Source organism: Vicugna pacos, chromosome 8 (genome assembly GCF_048564905.1).
Source record: "Vicugna pacos chromosome 8, VicPac4, whole genome shotgun sequence".
Taxonomy (NCBI): domain Eukaryota; kingdom Metazoa; phylum Chordata; class Mammalia; order Artiodactyla; family Camelidae; genus Vicugna; species Vicugna pacos.
The window spans coordinates 32,078,155-32,101,458 of NC_132994.1; the positions used below are offsets into that span (position 1 = coordinate 32,078,155).

The window sequence follows — 23,304 nt, forward strand, 5'->3', positions numbered from 1 at the left end:
ACCTGGTCCCTCCTTTGCAACTAACTTCTGCTCATCTTTTACGACTTAGCTCGGTCTTTACTACCCACTCCAGAATAGATAAGACAATAATTCTTTCTAATATTCTCTGCATATCTCCAATCCTACACAAGCCATATCTGTGCTTCTTTCTGCCCACTCCAACTGGACTAAAGTTTCTTAAAAGCAGGGAATAGGTCTTACACATCCCAGAAACCCCAGTGTAGAAGACAGTATGATGTGAAGAAACTGACTGATGAATAATGAAATCTACAACATCAAATGGAACTCAAAAATTAAATGGTAAGTGAGAAGGGTCTCAAGGAGTAAATAAATTCCCAGGAAGCAGGGCAGAAATGGAAAAAGATAAGTGGCTAGAGGATTGTACTTGCTGGTAAGAGAGATGCAGAGAAACTTGACTAATTTGCCATTGAATGTAAGCCTTGCCCTACACATACACTTCATTTGTACAGTATCAAATATAAATTCAGGATTATAACAACCCAACTGTTACAGAGAACTGATCAGCTGGAACTTTGAAATAAATTTATAAAGGCGAGAATGGTTGCTGTTATTTTCAGAGTCCTTTAACTTACTAGGTTTTTATACATTACATTAGAAAATTGGGAAATGAAATATGATTGGGCAAAGCGTATAGGTGTTTTGTATTCTTCAAAGTAAAAAAGCTATGGTTTTTAGTTTTAGGTTTCTTTAATTTGTTTATTTTTGTACATTGTTTTTAGTGAACAAAGAAAGAAATATTTCACTTCAGGTCTGGTACAGAAAGCTTAGCTCTGAATTATCTTAACTATAACTGACACCACAGAAAAACCTTACCTGAGTTCATCTTTGGTTACTTCCTGCTACCCTGACTAACTCCTCTGCCACTTATAAAACAATAACAGAAGAAACACATAAAGCAGCTCATCATTAGTTATTCCACAAGAACAATGACCTAAAGCAAATCTTCATGAATATTAGTACATTCTATCTTCATGTGATGAAATAAGGCAAAATTCCTTCATGCATGAATCATTTGTTGTAAGGAGTTGTAGACAATGGTGCCAAATAACTTTTATGAAGCACTTTCTCTTTTTATCACGTGATGACAGCCAGTTCTTATCCATACCCGCCCAACCTTAGTCTTTCGCTTTCAACTTAAGTTGGGTGCAGGTGTTTCGAAATGCTTCACAATTGACAGCATCACAGGTGTGCTGAACTAGACAGTAAACAGTACTTTATTGAAAGAGTGACTTGATGTTTTGAATACTCCCCATAGATCCTGAAATGACAGTTATTTTCCAATATGAGGTGACAAAAGGAAGAGACAAATAAAAGTTTTTCCAAAGATAAGGTACTGGTGTTAGAAATGTGGCCTCCTCCTGGCATGAAAGTACCATCAAAAGTACCTCAAAAGTATAGGTGCTATTTATATCATTTCAGTGAAGTGTGGGTATGGCATGTGTCTTTCCTTAATTGATACAAACACATGACAGTTTGGGTGGGAACAAGTATGTCACACAAAGACAGCTACCTACAGCATCTGAAATCACCAAAAAGACAGGTTTGTGGATTAAACCTGTGAGTGGCTAAAAGGTTGAAAAGGTGAAAATAAAAATATGGACTAGGAGATGAAGACTTCAGTTCTAAACCTAGTTCTGCAATTAAGCAGCTAAAAGACCTTTAGCAAATCATCTAAAAAACTAAAAGACTGAACTGAAATAACTTGGTAAGGTCGAACAATTATATGATTCTTTAAAGATGTCAAATACAAAACTAACACCCAATTTCTTCTTGGTCTCCCTCCAGTAAGTTTTCCCTCATCGTTCTTTGTATTTGTTGACGACTGTGCTGCTGGCTGGGGGAAAAGATCCTTACAGTAGGACAGTTTTATTAAGGTTTTGAGTCTCATTGTGATGTTCTCACTCAATAGTCAAGGATCTTATAAAGAAGTACATTTTAAATGACATAATATTTTGTAAAGTAGATTGTCAAAAAACACCTAAGAAAAGTACAATAAGGTAGCTTAGCTTAAATTTCAGTTTACTATTAATTGATAAAAACATTTTTTGATGTTCTCTAAAGTATTATAAAGTATTCAAAAAGAAAAATACAGTGCAGAGAAATGAATAACTGAAGGCCAATGCTTGCAGTGGGGGCAGGTATAAGGCTTATGGGTCCCATCTCTGTCACTATAAAAATAATTAATCCTATGCTCTTGGACAGGAAGAATTAATATTGCTAAAATGGCCATACAACCCAAAGCAAACTACAGATTTAATGTGATCCCTACCAAACCACCCATGACATTTTTCACATAACTGTAACAAATAATACTAAAATTTATATGGAATCATAAAAGACCCAGAATTGCCAGAGTAATCCTAAGGATAAAGGACAAAGCGGAAGGCATAACCCTCCCAGATTTCAGACAACACTACAGAGCTACAGTGATCAAAACAGTGTGTTACTGGCACAAAAATGGACGTATGGATTAATGGAACAAAACAAAGAGCCCAAAAGTAAACCCATACACCAATGGTTAATTAATCGTTGACAAAGGAGGCAAGAATGTACAATGGAGAAAAGACAGTCTCTTCAGCAAGTAGTGCTGGGAAAGCTGGACAGCTGCATGTAAATTAATGAAGTTAGAACAGTCCCCCACACCATATACAAAAATAAACTCAAATGGTTTAAAGACTTAAATATAAGACACAACACCATAAAACTTCTAGAAGAAAACACAGGCAAAACACTCTGACATGTTTCACAGCATTGTTTTCATAGGTCAGTCTCCCAAAGCAATAGGAATAAAAGCAAAAATTAACAAATGGGACCTAGTCAAACTTACAAGCTTTTTTGCACAGCAAAGGAAACCATCAACAAAATGAAAAGACAACCTACAGAATGGGAGAAAATATTTGCAAATGATGCAACTGACAAGAGCTTAATTTCCAAAATACAGCAAAGAGCTCATACAACTCAATAATGAAAAAACAAACAACCCAGTCTAAAACTGGGCAGAAGACATAAACAGATATTTCTCCAAAGAAGACATATAGATGGCCAAGAGGCACACAAAAAGATGCTTAATATTGCTAATTATTAAAGAAATGCAAATCAAAACTACAATGAGGTATCACTTAACATAGATCAGAATGGTCATCATTAGAAAGTTTACAAATAATAAATGCTGGAGAGGGTGTGGAGAAAAGGGAACCCTCCTACACTGCTGGTGGGAATGTAAATTGGTACAGCCACTATGGAAAACAGTATGGAGGTTCCTTAAAAAACTAAAAATAGAGTTATAAAATCCAGCAACTCCATTCCTGGGCATGTATCTGGAGAAAATGCTAATTTGAAAAGGTACATGCACTCCAATGTTCATAGCAGCACTACTTACAATTGCCAAGATGTGGAATCAACCTAAATGTCCATCCACAGATGACTGGATAAAGAAGATGTGGTGTGTGTGTGTGTATATATAAAATGGAAAATTCCTTAGCCGTAAAAATGAATGAAATGCCATTTGCAGCAACGTGGATGGACCTAGAGATTATCACACTAAATAAGTCAGACAAAGAGAAATATCATATGATATCATTGATATGTGCAATCTAAAAAATGGTACAAATGAACTTATTTACAAAATAGAAGAGACCCACAGGCATAGAAAACAGACTTATTGTTAGTTATCAAAGGGGAAAGAGGGAGGGGGAGGGATAAATTAGGAGTTGGGATTAGCAGATACAAACTACTATATACAAAATGGATAAACAACAAGGTCCTTCTGTATAGCACAGGGAACTATATTCAACTATATTATGATAAACTTAAAGGAAAAGAATCTGAAATACATTCACATGTATAACTGAATCACTCTGCTGTACACCATAAACACAACACTGTAAATCAACTACACTTCAATAAAAAAAGATTAATCTCTTAATTACACTTCAAATGGAAAAATTAGTCTATATTCTCAAATCTTCAAGAATGCAGCAAAATAGACATTAAATAGATTTAAAAAAATACAAACAAACCCTTACAATAAAAGATAATGAATCAATAAAACCTACTGGGAATATCTCAGTCCAAATTTTTATAACTTGAGTTCAAAAATAAAGTTTACTTAACTATTCCTGTGAGGATTTACAGGAAAATGGCAACAATGGTTGTCTCTGGAGCAGGGAACTGAGGCAGGGTTTTGTGTATAGGAGTTGAGACAGAGACTTTTCACTATACTCCTTTATATACTTTTGGATTTTGGAACTATATAAATGTATCATCTACTAGAAAAAAATTAATTATTTTACTGAATAAAATATATTAAAAAACCTTGATAAACAGGACTTCCTCAGAATTAAATATCTTTCACTCTTCAGAAGAAAATGAAAAGATAAGATCCAGGAGAAAATAATTACAAATCATGTCTGATAAAAGACTTGTATCCAGAATATATAAATAACTCAACACTCAGTATTAAGAAGATACATAATCTATGAAAAAAATGAGAAAAGGATTTACATAGACATTTCACCAAATAAATCCATGAATAATAATAAGCACATGAAAACACTCTACCTCATTAGTTATCAGGGATATTTAAAAAACCACCATGAGATACCACTACACAACCACTAGGCTGGCTATAATAAGACAAAAAACACACACTGGTGAGGAAGTGAAGAAACTGGAACCCCTATACATTGCTGGTAGAACTGTAAAATGGTGCAGACACTTTGGAAAAGTTTAGTAGTTACTTTTTTGGGGGGAGGGGGTGTAATTAGGTTTATTTATTTATTTTTAGAGGAGATACTAGGGATTGAAACCAGGACCTTGTGCATGCTAAGCATGCACTCTACCGCTTGAGCTATACCCTCCCTGCTAGTTTAGCAGTTTCATTAAAAAATAAGCACCAACTTACCATACAACCTAGCCATTTCACTCCTAGGAATCTACCCAGGAAAAATGAAAACATATGTCCTGTATGTGAATGTTCATAGCAGCATTATTCATAAAACTAAAAAGGTGGAAACAACCCAAATGCCCAAAGCCAAAAACATGATGGCAAGTGAAAAAAAATCAGTTGCAATTTTGTGACTCTTTTTACGTGAAATAGCCAAGAGGAAAATTATAGAGTGAGAAAGCAGACAAGTAGTTGTCTACAATTGGCAGTGGAAGCAGAAATTAGCTACAAAGAATCACATGGGAACTTTTGAAGTGATGAAAATATTCTAAAACTAGATTGTGGTGATGGCTGCACAATTCTATAAATTTACTAAAAAGAAATCACAGAATGGAAAAAAAATTTAACTCAAACTCCTACTGAAAACTATAACTACAAAGCAATAAAGGTAGATTGAGATTCTAAGATAGTACTACAATCAACTTGCTGTTAATTACATCATGATTCAAAGATCATAAATAATGTTTCAGGTAGTGACAGAAAGAAAGAATTTAGTAATTGAAATGCTGAGTAAACATTTATCCCAGCATTAGAGATATGAGATGTGTAGGCCAGCATCGAACACCTTGACTAGCAGAGTACAGTGATGACAAGTAACACAGTAAGGCCATATCAAATACCTTTATAATCTCTTGAGGCAATCGTATTTGTTCAATTTTCATAATTTTGAGTAGTGGTCAATGATCTTCTTTATCAATCCCTTCTGGCACTGGTTCTGATGGTACTTTAGATGTCCCCCTTCTCCCTTCCTCCTATTGAGATTTTGCATCTTTTCAAAGTGCTGGACATACATAGGAATGCCAGGAAAGGCAAGCATATTTGACTAAGAAAAATAGTTACAGTCACAGGCCAAATGGCACACATTTTGAGCTCCATATTCTTTATTTAGTCTTTTAGGCTGGAATATCAATATTCCTCCCAATCCTATTGTTTCTACTTAATAGACAAACCATTTCCACAGATATACTACACACTTCTTGAACTGTGTGATACAAGTATATAAATAATACTGCCATCATCCTAAATTAGGATACATTAATAAGAAACATAGCATCATCTATTGAAGTATTACCTTTATATTAATTTATGCCTTACCTATTCCCATAAGGATTTAAACTGGCAATTTAAAAAATGTTTTCTATATAATAAATACAAGTCTATGCAATATATTAACAAACACAGTAATATATGACTGAAATTTCTCCTATAGCTTAGTAACCAAGAATAAGACAAGTCACTCAGTAATACGATGATGATCAAACTATGGCGTATCGATATAAAGAACCACACTGCTGCTCTTTTTAAAAAAAATAGCTTTAAAGAGTTTTTAATGACTAAAAATATGCTCATGTTACGCTCAGGTGAAAAAAGCAGGACATATAATTTTATACACACCCCCCCACCTCAAATACTTGTGTGTATCTACATGTGTGTGTGTCAATAGTGCTATGAGTTACGGGTCTGTAGCATTTTCCCCCCTGGTCTACTGCATTTTCTTAGCATTGCTTATGTTGCAATTAAAAAAACGGAATTCAGCAATTTTTATACTTTTCCTTCACTTACAAGAAAACAGTTCTAACCTAAGCTACAAAATGAGAACCATGAAACAGGACAAGTTTTCAACTAGACTTGTGAAGCATCAAAGGCCAAGAGAACAATGCTGAGTAAAAACAGTAGAGAGTAGCAAAAATTCAAGTAAAATACGCATCCATTATTCAATATCTTGAACTTTAAGATATCAATCAAAGGTAAGATTTTTTAAAAAAATGATTTCTTATTTCTTTAGAATGAAGAAACACAATGCAAGATTAAAAACAATGTTCACCGGAACTGAATTCACAAGTGAAAGATTCAGGGCAGCAGAAATATAAGAAAGTAATTTTAAAAGTGCATTTTATTTTGCCAAGAGAGTGAATTCCTTATTTTGTTAGTGTCAATAATTTATAAAATAATAAATATTAAGTGCTTCTGTTTCAAAAGATTTTTCTTTATATGATAAAGAAAATATCTTCCTGAAGTAACCAGTAAGTGTCAGAAGTATAGAGAAATGAGAGATAAATTTTAATGTTACTGATTATACTACCTTCAGGGGCAACTGCAGAAGGACAAACTTCTTTTAGAAGATCTCCTAGTGTGTGCAATTGTCCATCTGGAGCCACAGGACGAAAAAGCTTCTGAATGAAAGGCCGTTCAGTTGTTGTCTATTTGAAAAATGAAAACAGATTTCAAACAATTAAGTCTTTGTTGCTGCAAATTACAAATCAATAGATCAGAAATTCAAAGCTGGCATTAGATGCCTTCTGATATAGTGTAATGAGAAGCATACAACATCATAAATGTGGTATTATGGCCAAAAAGGCTTAATATAAACTCAAGTAAATCCAATCACGAGAAAGCAATAAGACAATTCAGAGCATGCAGCATTCTAAAGATAGCTGGCCTGGACACTTCAAAAAAAGTCAAAGGTATTAAAAAAAAGGTAAAATAATATGAAAAGATTAAAAGAGATTGACAAGATATAACTAAATACAAAACATAAGCTCTGAATACTGGATTGGAGAAGAAAAAATTTTTAAATCAGCTATAAAACACATTTTTATAATAACTGGGGAATAAAGAATGAACATTATTCACTATCTAATGAATATTACTGAATTCATTATCTAGTATTATTGAATTAATGTCAAATTTCTTAGGTTGATAACGGTTATAAGGACAATACCCTTATTCTTAAGAAATTCATAATCAGGCATTTAGGAATAAAGTAACATGTTTGAAACTTACCTTGATATGGTTGGGGTGGCAAAGGAAGAAGGGAGGGGGTGTGTGTGTGTATGTATGTGAGAGAGTCTGTGTGTGTCTGTGTGCACAGGGACAGAGAGACCACAAACGTGGAAAAATGTTAATTACTGGTAAATCTAGGTGAAGGGTATTATATGGTCTTAGCTGTTTTATTAGTTTAACTTTTCCATTGGTTCAAACATTTTCAGAATAGTAGGTGCAGCATTTCTTCTGACAACTGTTCTTAGCACTAGGTCATAATTTACTGCTAATAATGTCAATCATTTACCCATTTAAAAAATTAAGTTTCATTTGCCCAAATTCCCTCCCTAGGAGCAAATGATGGAATCATCCCCATGACGGAGTGCAAAGGCTCCGGAATCGGTCAATCTATGACTAACAGCACTGTTGTTTATGAGTGCTCAGTTTCTTTGGAAATTTGAGACAGTCTGTATTTCTTAAGTTTGTTGTGGGAATAACTGAAGAACTGTGCCAAGCGCGAGGTATGTAAATAAATACATGATGAAGAGAATAACACTCCCCCCTCCACAACTCTTAACTATTATTTCATTTTAAGATGTTAAGTTTTTATTTTAAGCTTTCTGGAGTGAAAAAATCTGTAAAAACAAAGTAATACCTTATATTTTATAAGAAAATGATTCTAAATACCTAGCCTTGAAAGACAAGTTTTTTTGTCTGTTTACTGTTAAATCATAGGGGTATATCTCAACTTCTTCAATGCAAGTTTTACCAGATTTGGTAAAAAATAATCTGGTTTTAAGTGCAGACATACTCTAAAATGTAAGAAAAGACAGACGTAGTGGAAGCAGGTGAGTATCTTCCCTTGCTTTATACTATGTATTCAGTAAATACATAATAAATGTTAAAAATGGTATTACAACAATACAATTGAGAGTATGGAGAAAGTAGGAAAAAACTAAAATTCTGATAATTAATATGCACTGAATATAATGTGAATTCACTTCACTAAATTCTTCATTTTTTAAAAATATGATTGATAACCTTCAATTTAGGAAGCTTATACTTTTCCATAAGATGAAACTGAGAACAGTATCATGTACAATCAAGGATCAACTATGTGAAGATAATAAAGGTTAGATGAGTTCAGAGAAGAAAGAAATAAATCAAGGACTGCAGTAATAATTTAAAATAGCACCCACTTAGGGCTTTCTATCTTCCAGGCAATGAAGAGGATTTTAAGACTTTTTAGCAAAGGAAGTGACGTGATGAAAGAGGCTTTTTCTAAAGGCTAATGGAAAGCAGCACTGTGTACAATGACTTGGTTAAGAGGTAACATCAGGATGACCAGTGAGAAGCTGAATAATGCAAACCTATGTGATGACAACTGGGACCCGGTCAGTGGAAAATGAGGGGCAGAACTGTATCCCTAATTAAAAAAAAGTTAAAATGTATCATCCATGCTCCAATCTGAAAACACAAAGGTTTTCAGCAAAGTCAAATAAATCTTTTCAAGATTCATTCCCTCCCTATTTGATGACAGAACTGTGAGGTGGCTTAGCTGTAATAATATAATACACACTATAATATAAAAACTTGAAAAGAATGTGCTAAACAGGAAAGACCCAGCAGTCTTAGCTACATATTAAAAACAGAAATTCTCCTCTACTTCTATTCCTAGAAAAAATGGCTATAATTCTCTGTACTTTTTTTCAACTCTCTCCCAAATCGGAACACAGTCTTTTTTTTATTTTAATTTAAGTATAGTCAGTTACAATGTGTCAATTTCTGGTATACAGCATAATGTTTCAGTCATATGTATACATACATACATTCGTACTCTTTTTCTTTATAGGTTGCTACAACATATTGAATATAGTTCCCTGTGCTATACAGAAGAAATTTTTTTTATCTATTTTATATATAGTTGTTAGTATTTGCAAATCTCAAACTCCCAATTTATCCCTTCCCATCCCCCTTCCCCCTCTGTTAACTGTAAGTTTGTTTACTATGTCTGCACCAGAGCAATTATAATAAAGTTATTACTTTAACAACTTTTATAATGACGTTATTTGCTTGTGGGGAGGTAAAAAGCCCCAGTACTATTAACATATTCTTAAATAAATTCTGCAGAAGGGTAACCAAGAAAACTCTCACCAAAGTAAACTGCTGTTTCTCATATAACAAAAACCTTTATTAAAAGACAAAGACCCAAAATACTCCAATCAAAACTTTAATAAACATTGTGTTTAACACTTATTTGAATGCCTTTAAAAACTTACATTCTTAAAAATTTAGTACGCTAGAAAAGAGCATGAAAACTGCTCAACTCTGGGAATTACCCTTAAAAAAAAAAAGCCCTCCACAGACTGATCAGGCATTCAAGTACTATACAGAGGTTCTAGAGGGCAATGGGAATAGAGGGCACATTCATGCAAATTTCTTAACAGATCTCATCAAACCTAAGGTGGAGTTTAGCAGAGAAGACTAAATAATAAGACTAAGTATTTAAAAGCTATCTTCCTTCTGAATATGCAAGAATTTTAAAAATACAAAAACTCCACGAACATGAATGAATTTTTTAAACTTTGATTAAGCATGCATGAAACCAGACAATGCTAACAATATCCATGGTAATCTGAATCTTAGCCTGATAGATAAGAAAGCCACTGTAGCAGGACTATACCACACTTACTTAACCTAGACATAATTTGTAAATATGCAAACTATTTCAGTGACTTCCAAGAAACACTGTTATTTTCTCAGGAGAAATAACGTGACTTAGTAAAGTCATCTTTGAAACTACTCTTGTTATTTTTTAAATCACTGTTAGTCATTTCTTAAACACACCAAATTGAATATAAAATTGGGGTGCTACTGGCTGACTGTTGCCCACCCTTTCTGTACTCATGCACCCTCACCACTGAAACAGTAACTTTTTCCTATATGGAAAAGTTTCGCTGTTGATGTAAATGGAGTATACCTGGAGGTATACTAAACAGAAGCAAAGGAAATTTTTAAGTTAAATTTGTAAAATTTTAGTGAATCAAGTTTGGATATATATGCATGAATATAAATGGAGGTAATACCTACAATGCAAAGTTTCTGAGATGATAAAATACCTGTACAGCACAGTCATGGTGCACACAACCACCTAAACACATCCTAAAACACACTCTACCACCACTACCACCGTAATCAACAAGGTTTGAGAGTAATATAATGAATATTTTAACTTAATACTATCCCAATTTAGCAGACTTCAGTTTTATTTCCTTTTAGCTTCAAATCTATTTTGTCTCAGCTCACTTGTCTAGATGCTAAAAGGTCCAGAATCATGAAATTCAGCTTATGTTGTAATGTTTAAAAAAAAAAAAGCAAAGTCACTTAAGGACTAAACTCAATACTAGTCTAGAACTTGACACCAAAAACAAGATCCATAAAAGGAAATACTGATAAACTGGACCCTCATCAAAATTAAAACGCAAAACTTGCTCTGCAAAACATTCTGTGAAGATCTTTTGACAAAGGGCCTAGTTTGTTAGAATAGCTTTGATAGAACCATCCTAGTTAGTAGTACCTAGATTCAGGCTCTCATCTGACTTGCTGTAAACTGAATCGATAACTTTTGCTTCAGTAAGCTTTAGACTGGTATTCTATTCTCCTTGGTTAAGCTGAAGAAGCAAATATTATATTGATAGAAGTAATATATGCTGTATTTCTCCAGGTGTAGCATCAGCTAATTTATGCATATGCTTTGCTTTTAAGTCCCCTGAAAAAGTCACGAAGATTGGCTTACTATATTAGTAAGTAAAATTTACTTGACTTATAAGAGTTACTTAACTATATCAAAGGATTTAACTTGTTAGGTTTGTAGTTTTTTTTTTTTAATCAGCTATACTGAACAACAACTGGAATTAGCAATGCCTACCAATTAACAGAGAATGTAACTAGATTTACTTCATTAACTATATGGGTAGTACGATGTGTTTTAGAAAAATTAAATCTGGAAAAGAATGAATTATAAAAATATCAAGAAGTGAAAAAGACTGTTCTCATTTTTATATAAAATTACTATATTTATAGCTAGTATGAATTAAACTGAAAGGCATTAGAAAAACTAGATTTTATAATATACAAGTCCAAAAATCCACAAATAACTCTTAAGTATGCTATCCCTGCACAAAAGCTACTTCCAATATTAAAAATCTCAGCAACAATTACTAGGGCCATCAAAATCAGTGTATTTTCACTTGACACAATTTTAAAATAACTAAATCTACTATAGTTCAAAAGCTTTACACAGTAAGTAGTGAAAGCTTCATGATTAACAAGTGGTAACAATGATGAATACCAGTAAAACTTTCCTTATAGATTCTTAGTAAAAAACCACAGTACAATACTTTACTTTTGATGTATAGCACAGGGAACTATGCTCAATATCTTGCTATAACCTTTAATGGAAAAAAGATGAAAATACATATATATATATATATATATATATATGCATGCAAGACTGGTACATTATGCTGTACACCAGAAACTGATACACTGTAACTGACAGTACTTCAATAAAAAAAACTACTTTTGAGAATCATGTGGTCACTGATATTCCATTAATGATGGTATGAAGAATATTGTATTATTTCCTATGTTAAAAAAAAAAGATTTGCAACTGCTTTAACAAAAGCATATGTATAATAACAAAAACTATTAACACATGTTTCTTAGAATGATTCCATGTCTTATAGGTGGAATCTAAAAAAACAAACAGGCAAACCAAGCTCATTGATACAAAGAACAGATTGGTGGTTGCTAGAAGTGAGGGATGGGAGGGGGGTAGGAGAAATAAGTGAACTATTTTTGTTTTTAGTTTACAAAAATTGAAGTGGGGGGGAGGACTAATACACTACAGTCTATAATACAAATTAAAATTGGAAGAGATTGGAGAATTAGGGAGTCCCTTTGGTTTGCCTAAGAAATAATGAGGATATGAACTTATATGTGGCAAAGAAAATGCAGGGAGTGGCTATGAGCAATAATTGTATAAGAAAATAGATGTTTCACTAATTCATTCATTTATTCTTTAATTCATCTCTTTTACTATATTAGGTACTTGTTAGAGATACTCAGCAAAAAATGAGCAGTCTCTGCCTTCACAAAGCTCTCTGACCAGCCTTGAGTAGCTCCTTTAATCTAGCAACTCAAAAATTAGTTCCACCCCTTAAGAGTGCTCACAGCTTCCATTCAGAACCATTCACCCCACATCCTTTCAGATTCTGCTTCCTAGCCTGTTCTCAAATCTCTCACTTTCTGATCACATCTTCCTTCCTGCCTATGATTCCACTTCATCTTATTGGCAGCTCTCATCTCTGGCTTCACTTCTTAAGATTCACTTTCCACTTCTTATTTTGGGAGCTGATTTCACGTGCTTTGGGTAAATTGCTGCCTGTGGTCTTGGCAAGAAGGCATAGTCCTCATGACTGCCTTTCTTACCCCCAAACAGCCCAGGTCCAGAGAGTCAAGAGTCCAGCCAAAACAAAACAAAACAAACAAAAAAGAATTATAGTAGTACTCAGGTATGGGATCTGCCTAACAACCAGAAGGCAGGGGAAAATGTATCAGAAATCTTCATTCATTAAACATTTACTGAGCAATTACAAAGGTATCACTTGTGCTGGTGGATACAAAATGAATAATGCACACATAAGCAAATAATTGTAAAACACTGTTAAGTGATAACAGAAATACGTACAAAGTGCTATGAGAATCTAAAAGCCCGAGCACAAACTTTAACTCTGGACTTTTTGGCAGCTAGAGCAAAAACAAAAATAAAAATAAAACACCACAACTGATTACATAATTTCATTTTATAAGTGTGGAAGATATACCAGTAAATACAAAGTAAAATACACTAAGTGTGGTAGAATGTAATATATTAAAATAAAATAATAGGGAATTTCCAAAGAAGATGAAAACAAAGGAGAGAACACAGATCTTCCAGATCTTCTGAAATATGTAATTTTTTTTTTTAAAAAAGAGAAAAAGATAAGGCCATTTCAGGCAGAGTACAGCATCAATCCTTCCTTTTCATATGCCCCCTCCCCAATAAAGTATTCAGAGGACAGATGGAATATAATGGTACCTGTGAGGAATTTGTGGATAAGAGAGAAAAGTGGGCTACAAACTTAGCAGATAAAGCTTGGAATGTCAAATGTAGTGGAATTAGCAAAGGCTTGGTTGGAATCCCAACTTACAACACAACTGACTGTGTACCTATGGCAAATTAAATCAATCTTTGGGAGTCTGTTTCTAAATTTGAAAAATGGAAATAATATGTATTTTTGAATGCCTACTGTAACAAATAAGATGAGATACATAAAACACCTAATGCAACAGGTGCTTAACAATGATTACTTCTTTTCATTCCTCCTTTTAAAATCACAGTTAAATGTGGAGCCAAAGAAAGGTAAGACTATTTAGTCTTTACAGAACCAAGAACAGAGAGAATAAAAAATAATTGGTATTCAACCATCACTTCCCTTTGAAGTCTTGTTAATTAGAATAAGTATGCAGCACAAAGAAAAAGAAAATAGGGGTTTACACAGGATATGCTGCCAGACTTTACCAACAATGACACATGATATGTGCTTCAAACTGTCACATGCATATTTGGCCTAAGATATATTCATGCATGTCAAATTTTGTATCACATGCTTTTCAAAAGAAGCCTCATGTTAAAATTAGCTTAAGAATATACACAATTACAATACCTCATTAAGTAAAAAAAAAAAAACAGGCCATTTTCAAATGAATGCTTTCAGACCTTTACAGTAAACAGTCCTTTTGGTGGTGGGAAGTCGGGGGACAGGGAGGACAGCGGGTGGGGAGCCTGGGCCACCTAAACAGACTACTTTTATCCCTTATGTAGTGAAATAGGAGACTTGAAAATAAGCACTTTCTGTAGTCTTGCTACCAGAGTCTGAAGTCCACTTTTAATATTCCCGACAACTCTAAAAAATAATAATTAACATCTGAAAGGCTGTCATTATTATAGTCAGGGACACTTAATCCTCAAAGCAGTAGTGTCTTAATTGAGACTATGATTAAATGAAAGCACCCATCAGAATTATATCCACACATCTGGTTTGAAGTTTATGTTTTGTCTTATTTAAACTGTTATATTTATTACAATTCTGTCTAGACAATGTCAGATATATTTTGCTGCATAAATAGTTAAGGTAAATTTTTTTCAAATACAGGCAATGGGTTTATCTTCCTTATATTCTTTCACTGAATAAAATATGTTACAGGGAGGTACTATTTCCCTCTTACTCAAGACTGAGAACAGTGATGCTGTTTATCAGCCAATTTAAAAACAAGTTATATTACTTTAAATTTTTTTTATCTGAAATTATTAGCAGAGCGGCCAAATGAGAAATTTCCTATACAACTGTTAGGATTGATGTGCTTAATGGTAATTATCTTACTTCTAAGATTTTTCCCAAAAGATTTCAAAATCATACCAAGGGAATCATAGTTTAAATTTCATTATCTATAAGAGCCTTAAAACACCTTTGCTAACTTTATCCAAAGCCACAATAAAAAGGCAGGCTACCACAAAAGTAATGTAATTAATAAACTGTTTTTGACTGAAGAATCAAAGGACACTTTTATATACGGACTATTTCTATCTTTATGGTATACTTAGATAACTAAGCAGTATTCTTCAATATAGAAATCAGAGTAGCAGGAAGAAACATCTGAGTAAAAGAGGTTATACTGATCTCAGAACTGAAATTCCTTCTCTTAATGTCCAGCCAAGCGTCTTATTCAGTAGGAAAGTGTTTCAAAACTTGGGCTACAAGATCCTCAGCTTTTGAGCAAGGTCTGTGGGATTTACAGTGAATACTAAATAAAAATTCAAGGTGGTAATGTTGATACTTTGTTGACAGAAATAATTTTTAATAATTTACCCCACTGAACAATCAGCAAAAGCAGATTTGATAAACCTTGAGTTTTTAGAAGTAGCAAATAAAAAAAAAGTGACAAATATTTTATAGCTCTCACTGTTGAAGTAATCTGCTGATTAAGAAATTGAAAAAAATAACACTTGGCTAAAGAATACATGAAGAGAAGCAATGTAGTAGAACTATAAAACTCTTAAAAGAAAACACAGAAGGAAATCTTATGGCTCTGAATTTAGCAAGACAACCTGAAAGCACATGCAACCAAAGAAAAAATAAGCTGGACATAATCAAAACTAAAATTCTTTGTACTTCAAAGGACACCATCAAGACAATGAAAAGAAAACCTACAGTATGAGGTTTCTGCAAATCATATATCTGATACAGGATCAGTATTCAGAAGAAATAAAGAGCTCTTACAACTCAATAGTAAAGATAACCCAATTAAAAAAGAGCAAAGGATTTGAAGGTATTTCTCCTAATATGATATACAAATGGCCAGTAAACATATGAAAAGATGTTTAACTTCATTAGTAATTAGGGAAGTGCAAATCAAAACCAGAATGATATACCCCTTCATACCCACTAAGATGGCTATAATTAAAGCAAAAGAAAATAACAAGTGTTAGCAAGGATGTAGACAAATTGGAACCCTCATACACTCTGGTGAAATACAAAATGGTGCAGATGCTTTGGAAAACAGTCCGGAAGTTCCTCAAAAGATTAAACACAGAATTACCATATAACCCAGCAATTCCACTTCTATGTATCTACCCAAGAGAACTGAAAGTATATATCCACACAAAAACGTGTATATTAATGTTCATAGCAGCATTTATTCATAATAGCCAAAAGATAGGAACAATCTAAACATCCATCAATTGGTGAATAGATAAATAAAATGTGTTATCTCCAAACTAGAATACTATTTGGCCATAAAAAGTAAATACACTGAAACATGCTACAACATTGATGAACCATGGAAATATAATGAAAGTGAAAGAAGCCAGACACAAAAGGCCATATATTTTAAGATTCCATTTATACAAAATGTTCAGAATAGGCAAATCCACAGAGAAAGAAAGTAGATTAGTGGTTGCCATGAAATGGAGGAAAGGGGGAATTTGTCATGGGCTGGAAGGAAGGAAGAAAGAGTGATTGCTAATGGGGTATGTGGTGTTTCTGGGGTGATAAAATGTTCTGGAATTACACAGCAGTGATGGTTGCACCGATTTTGTCACTGTACTTTCAAAAAAATCAATGATTAGTACACTTTGAAAGGGTGAACTTTATGGTATCAAAGTTATACATCATAAGCTGTTATTAAAAAGAAGACAAGGTAGGAAGTCCTCATATGGGAGGATGGTAGGGGCAGTCCCTCTACAGGGATAACCCAGATTCATCATAGTTTGATTTATAACTATTCATCATACCATATTTGTTTCATGAGTTAAAAAAATTATATTCCCCCTCAATTTTAAAGGCAGTCAAGAGCCCCCAATAAGGATCAGAAAAATACCCCTGCCCTCTTCAATTCAGAAAAATTACAGATTTTTCTGTAAAAAGTTGTACAGCAGTGTTGCAATTTTAAAGTTATCTGTGGGAATTTAAATAACTTTGCCTTAATTGTTCAACAAAACTCATTTAAAATTCATGTTCTGATACTTAAAATAAAGCTAAAGTTTTGAAATTACAAAACCTAGTACAAGGGGGAGGGAAGTTTACTAAAATAGGTTCAGAATTTATTAATAAGGGGTTACATAAAATAGAATGAATCTATCTTACCAAATACAGTGTCTGGATCATAAAAAATGTCCTTATTGATAAACAGCTGCCCAGCTTGTAGACTCATTATGTCTGTTATTTCTGAGCTTTCCCAGAACCCTGTCCACCAGTTAGGGTATCAAAGGACTCCTCATCTACTTCTTTCCTTCCCACTAGCTTGGAACCGCTGATTCCCACCCACACTGCAGTGACCTGAATGGAGAGGAGGGACTCTTCGTCTTGCATATTCTTAAGTTGGAATCTGGATTGATAAAGGAATGATGCTCTAAATGCAGGTTTACAGTACTAATATCACAGTTCAATTTCACTATTAATTACGTGGCCTATCCTATGAATTTTTTTTTAATTTAAAATACAAGTCCCCATCTCCTTTACAAATTCAAATTTCTGGAATACAATATATGAAGAGAGGACTGTCTATAGAATCCAAAGTAGGTACCTCAACAGAACTTTATTTCAAGATAACAATCCAATTTTACCAATTCAGCAAGTCAAAACTACAAGTTTCTTTCCACAATGGAAGATTTAAAACAGCATAAACATTCTGTTATTTAGTACACTGAATTGGGGATTTTAAAAACTGCATTCTAAGAGGACTGTAGACATCAAAGATTAATTCTTGAATAATTTAAGTGACAGTTTATCCATCTGAGAAATGGAAGACCACTGAGGCAAAAGAGAATAATACATTGTGGCTAAAAGCTATTATCACTGCACTTTTTAAAAAAGCCCTCTTAGGAACCAGGTCTTAAAAGATCATAAATTTGCCTTCATAAATAGTGATCAGCTGAACTACAAAATAAGTGAAAAAAGTGTGGTATTCCAATTTAAAATATAGTTCTTAATTTAAGGAATTTTATTTATTGTTCCAAAAGCAGATCATTATTCCCCAGAATTAATTACAATTAAAGGAAATCATCTTTACACAGAACATGAATTTCAGTAATATTTAATGTGAGCATTGTTAAAACATTCCAAAATAATAAAACTATTCAATTACATGTGATATGACTTTGGAAGGTATGGAAGTAAAAAGTTTTAAAAACTTTAAAACGATAATGTGTTAGACGGAAAAGCAAATTTGTTAGTTCTACTCCATTAAGGATTCATTAAGCAATGCAAAATCCAGAGTTCATGTTACACTTTGATGTGTAGATCCTTTTGAAAGCTACTCTACCCTGTTTTATATGAAGCATCTGTAGCTAAAATGAACACCTAGTGAAGAGTACGGATGCTGCATTACATAAGCAGACGTCAGAACTGTCCCAAGTTGATTCTAAGTTACTTTAAACATGTATGTGGAGTCAGAAATTAGCTATGGCTTACTTCTTAGAAGTAACAGATAATTACCTTCATCATGATGAAAAGGATTTTAAATGTAAGCTAATAGAGGTATTTTTCCTTTAGCAAAGCTCTGCTTTTAAAAGTAAACTTCAAAACTTTAATTAAAATAGGAAATGCTTTATTACATAGTAAAAACACTTTTCAGATTAGTGAGGCAGAGAAAAGGAAGGATTCTGTAAAAGAAAAAGAGGGGCAGAAAAATGAAAAACACAAGAGGAAAAGAAGAGAAAGAAGAAAGACTAAAAGGACAGAAGAGCCTACTGAAATGTATTATTTCTTTCAAAAACTAGCAGGAGAAATTCTTTCCTTTCATGTACATAAAATAACAAATGTTCCTCCTATCTATCCTTTGAAAAATCTAGACAAAATGTTAAGAATACATACTACATTGGATCTCTGCCTTTATTCTTGAAGAATGCTATTTCTTAACATATTAATTTTCTACATTTCAAATGTAATTTCCATTTACAATGATGTTTTGAAGACAAACAATATGGTGTAAAACATGGTTAATAAAGTTCAATAATAAGTAACATATCTTAGTTTGACTTCTCAAAGTTTTGTGCACATTAACTCAGCCACATATCTAATACACAAATCACTCATCAGCAAACTCAGTAATTATTTGAAATCCTCAGCACCCTAATTCATGCAATTTCATAACTAGTACAATTTTAATTAATTTATGTCGTGTACATTAAACTGTCACAACATATGCAGATAGGTGACTTTCACGAAAAGAATACACCTAAGGTAGACATATGGTCTACTCAAATATGGTTTCCAAATGTAGATCTAATTCTGTTGAACTTAACTGTGATCAGACTCATCTTCCATTGACAGAGACCTCTCCCTACCCTCTACTCACTTTAAGAAACACACTCAAACAGTGGCTCTTTGAACCAGCACTGATATTCCTTTAAATTTATAGGGTTTTTTGAAGCAGATCTTTGAGAGATAGGCCCTATATGAGACAAGATATAATCTGTAAAATGCTTCCAAAGCATCAAAAGATAATGCAATTGACTGCTTATATTAGATTATTTCTTAACTGAAAATATTTTAATGTATCACAATCAATCTGCAAAAGAAGCAACTTGCCTAGCTAAACATTTAAGAAATTTCAAATAGGTATATATCTGTATCTATCTGTATCTATATATAATATCAATATAATTGATGCACACATCAACATAGCTATACATATATATCTGTACTTATATCATCTCCTTAGCACTTGTCTTATAATTATAAACAACCCACATGGATCATGAAGCAAAAATATTATATAAACCCCCCCAAAACCTTGAAAATTAAAAACAAAATTAAAAAAGAAAAACAAAAGTAGTATGACCCAACAACTAACACACATACTTCATCAAAGAGTATGATTCCAGGATATAAAATATCAAAGAACAATTTCCAGGCTCAGGCCAGAAATACAGAATATGATATTAGCCTTCATATATATGTATTTTTTAATTGAAGTATAGTCAGTTACAATGTATCGATTTCTGGTGTTGAGATTTGCAAATGTTAGCCACTATATATAAAAATAGATTAAAAAAAAATTTCTTCTGTATAGCACAGGGAACTATATTCAATATCTTATAACAACCTTTAATGAAAAATATGAAAAAACATGTATGTATATGCATGACTGGGACATTGTGCTGTATACCAGAAATTAGCCTTCATATTTTTAAACTGGTTTTGCCTTCTAATATTCCTAAATAATCATCTCTATATTACCTACTTGAAATTATTAGTAAGAAGTTATTTTAAAAGTATGAGTAATTAGACCAAAAGCAATTCTCATATTTACCCAAAAGAAGGAACCACTACTAAGAATCAAAGCCTAGTAATTCTGTTCTTAACAGACAGGTGTTATGTGTTCTGGCATGTTATATGAAAATCATTTATGAGAAGAACAGAAAAAAAATCAGAAAGTAGTTTTCACTATTGGAACAGATAAATGATTAAGCAAATTTTCTTATACCATGAAATTGTCAACAGATTAAATGGTTACCCTATAGGGGCATCACTTCTGGATGCTAGCATTCTCTGAGATGGAAAGGGACTGAAAGAAAAATGTGTAATAACAACACATCCAAATGATGTGGGTCTTAGAGATCTTTTCGGAATGGAGGGTTGAAGGACTAAACATTCTCTAGACAGGGACTGAACTTAGGCTTGCAACTGCCGAGACCTTATTAGGCCAACAGTAAATCTGGAAACTAAAACCCATGTCAGAAAGATGGGAAGGCTGTAAATCAATCATTAAAGCAGCAGCTGACCCTCCTAAGATGTAGTTTATCTCTGGCAGAGGGCTGACAATTCCTCCAAGAAAGTCAAATATTAACTGTAATCTGAGGTGCTTTAATAAATAAACAATAACAAATCAAGGAGTAAAATTAATTTGAAAATATTTTTTAAGAGAGTTATACACTAAGATCTTATTTTGTGATATAAATACTGCTGAATACCTAGGTATGAAACAGCCCTGTTTTCCTTTTAGCTAAGTTACAACTTTTTAAGTCATCTCACAGTTAGCCTAAGCTTTTTTCAAATTTCAAACTGACCAACTGGAGTCTAACTTATTTTTACCACATCTACTCATATTCTCAAAGAGTGTTCAAGGAGAGCTGAAAATATCAAAAGGTGAGAAAGAAAATACATACCAATAACTGACAGTAAGGTGAATTTTTACATGTATTAAAATATAATAAAATATAAGCATCTTATTACAACCAAGAATTTTTTTGTGGAGGGACCTAAAAAATCACTTTTAGTGAAATAATTAAGACCATCTTATCATAATCTATCTCTGTTTTTAAAATGAGGTATTTAATATTTCAGCTCTTAAAATTATCCCATAGTACTACATGCTTAAACATGAGGAGTGAAGTTCATTCTATTCCTAAATTTGAGAATTCATGTTTTAATGTGATCACAAAAAATTGCTTAATTGGTCACTGGAAAAAAAGAACATTCTGTAAATAAAAGAGAAAGAAAACTGTACAATTCTAGCTATCTGTTTCAATCTCTTCACACTAAAGGGAGGATGTTATGTTTTTACTTTCTGTCCGTGCATTTTCTCTATTAGAAGAAAAAAAGGACTGAAGGCAGGAAGCAACAGAAAGGGTGGAGTAATAAGAAGCCTGATGTGTGTAAAAACTGGAAAACAGTCTCAAATGGAAAGTTATGATAGAAAGGAATAAGAAAATAAAAGTAATGAACTTAACAACGTATCAGAGGGAATAGTGATTAAGAGTGAGAGCGCTGAAGCCAGACTGCCTGGGTTCAAATCCCAGTTCTTCTACTTACTGTGTGACTCTGGGCTATTTTCAATAGCCAACAACAGTAACAGCCCATGTCCCAGAGGACTACAGTGGGGATTAAATGAATTAATACATGTAAAATAGCATTTAAAATAGCACCTGGCACACAAAGTACTCAGTAAATGTTAGCTATTATTGTTATTTGTCTATAGTTTACTTTAATTACCAGCAATATTTCTTATTCTTGAAAATATTACATGAAACATTAACCTACTTAGTACAACAAATTAGTAACGAGAAAATGCTGACTTCATTTAAAAATAACTTAGAAGTTTGGGATGATATTATTAATTTGTATGTTTTAACCTCTCTAACAATAAATTAGGGACAACATTTGTCATTAGATTATCTGTGTTATTTTGGAATTAATAAACAAAGCAAAATTTTAAGAAGCTCAAATATATATCATTTACTCTCATCCAATGTTTTAAAAACAAAACAGTAAATCATCTGCATCAAAAAGTTCCCATTTATATAAAAGACAATTTAAATATATATATACGTATATATATATATATGTAATATCTCTCTCTTTTTTATATATATACATATATATACCCACCTACTGAATAAGCTTACAATTAAGGGTTGCTTTCATTTTTCAAAAATCCACCCAGGAAGCAATTTAAGTCTAAAGCAATCTCAGAGAGTAGTAGCTAGCTTATCTAGCAAGGGCAATCAAAACTTGCTGTGTTGGGCTGCCCCCTACAGGCCCCAATTTATCAAAAATTTTTTTAAAGGTATCTAAGTAGGGAATATCGTTAGAATTTTATATTAAGAATATTAATACTAAAGGAAAGTATTTATTCATTTACTCATTATAGCAGGAAATAGTCTCTGAGAAACATCTATAAATATACAGAGAGAAATGAAACAATTCCTTGACCTCCAGGAATTCACAGGTTACATCATACAGAGAAATTAGACTTCAGATCCATGGTGAAATACTGCAAAATGGCTTAAGAAATGTCTATATTACAATGCTGCGTGTAGAAAAAGAACCAGGTTGGAAATCCAAGACTCAAGTTCTACTCCAGTCTCTGCCATCAAATATCCAGTTGAACACTGGGCAAGAGTTTTGTGCAAGCTGTCTTATTTCTAAAATTAGGGGGCTGAATAGATGATTCCTAAGGTTTCTTCT

The 23,304-nt window shown here is 33.0% G+C and overlaps 1 protein-coding gene across 1 annotated transcript in view; it reads right to left on the reverse strand.

The window, feature by feature from the left end:
• The window catches only part of ATG5 (autophagy related 5), a 103,802-nt gene that overhangs the window by 11,288 nt on the left and 69,210 nt on the right, over positions 1-23,304 (reverse strand). The window contains exon 7 of the mRNA XM_006205619.4: positions 7,050-7,167. Coding sequence (XP_006205681.1) covers positions 7,050-7,167 — 118 coding nt within the window. The remainder of the gene's footprint in view (positions 1-7,049; positions 7,168-23,304) is intronic.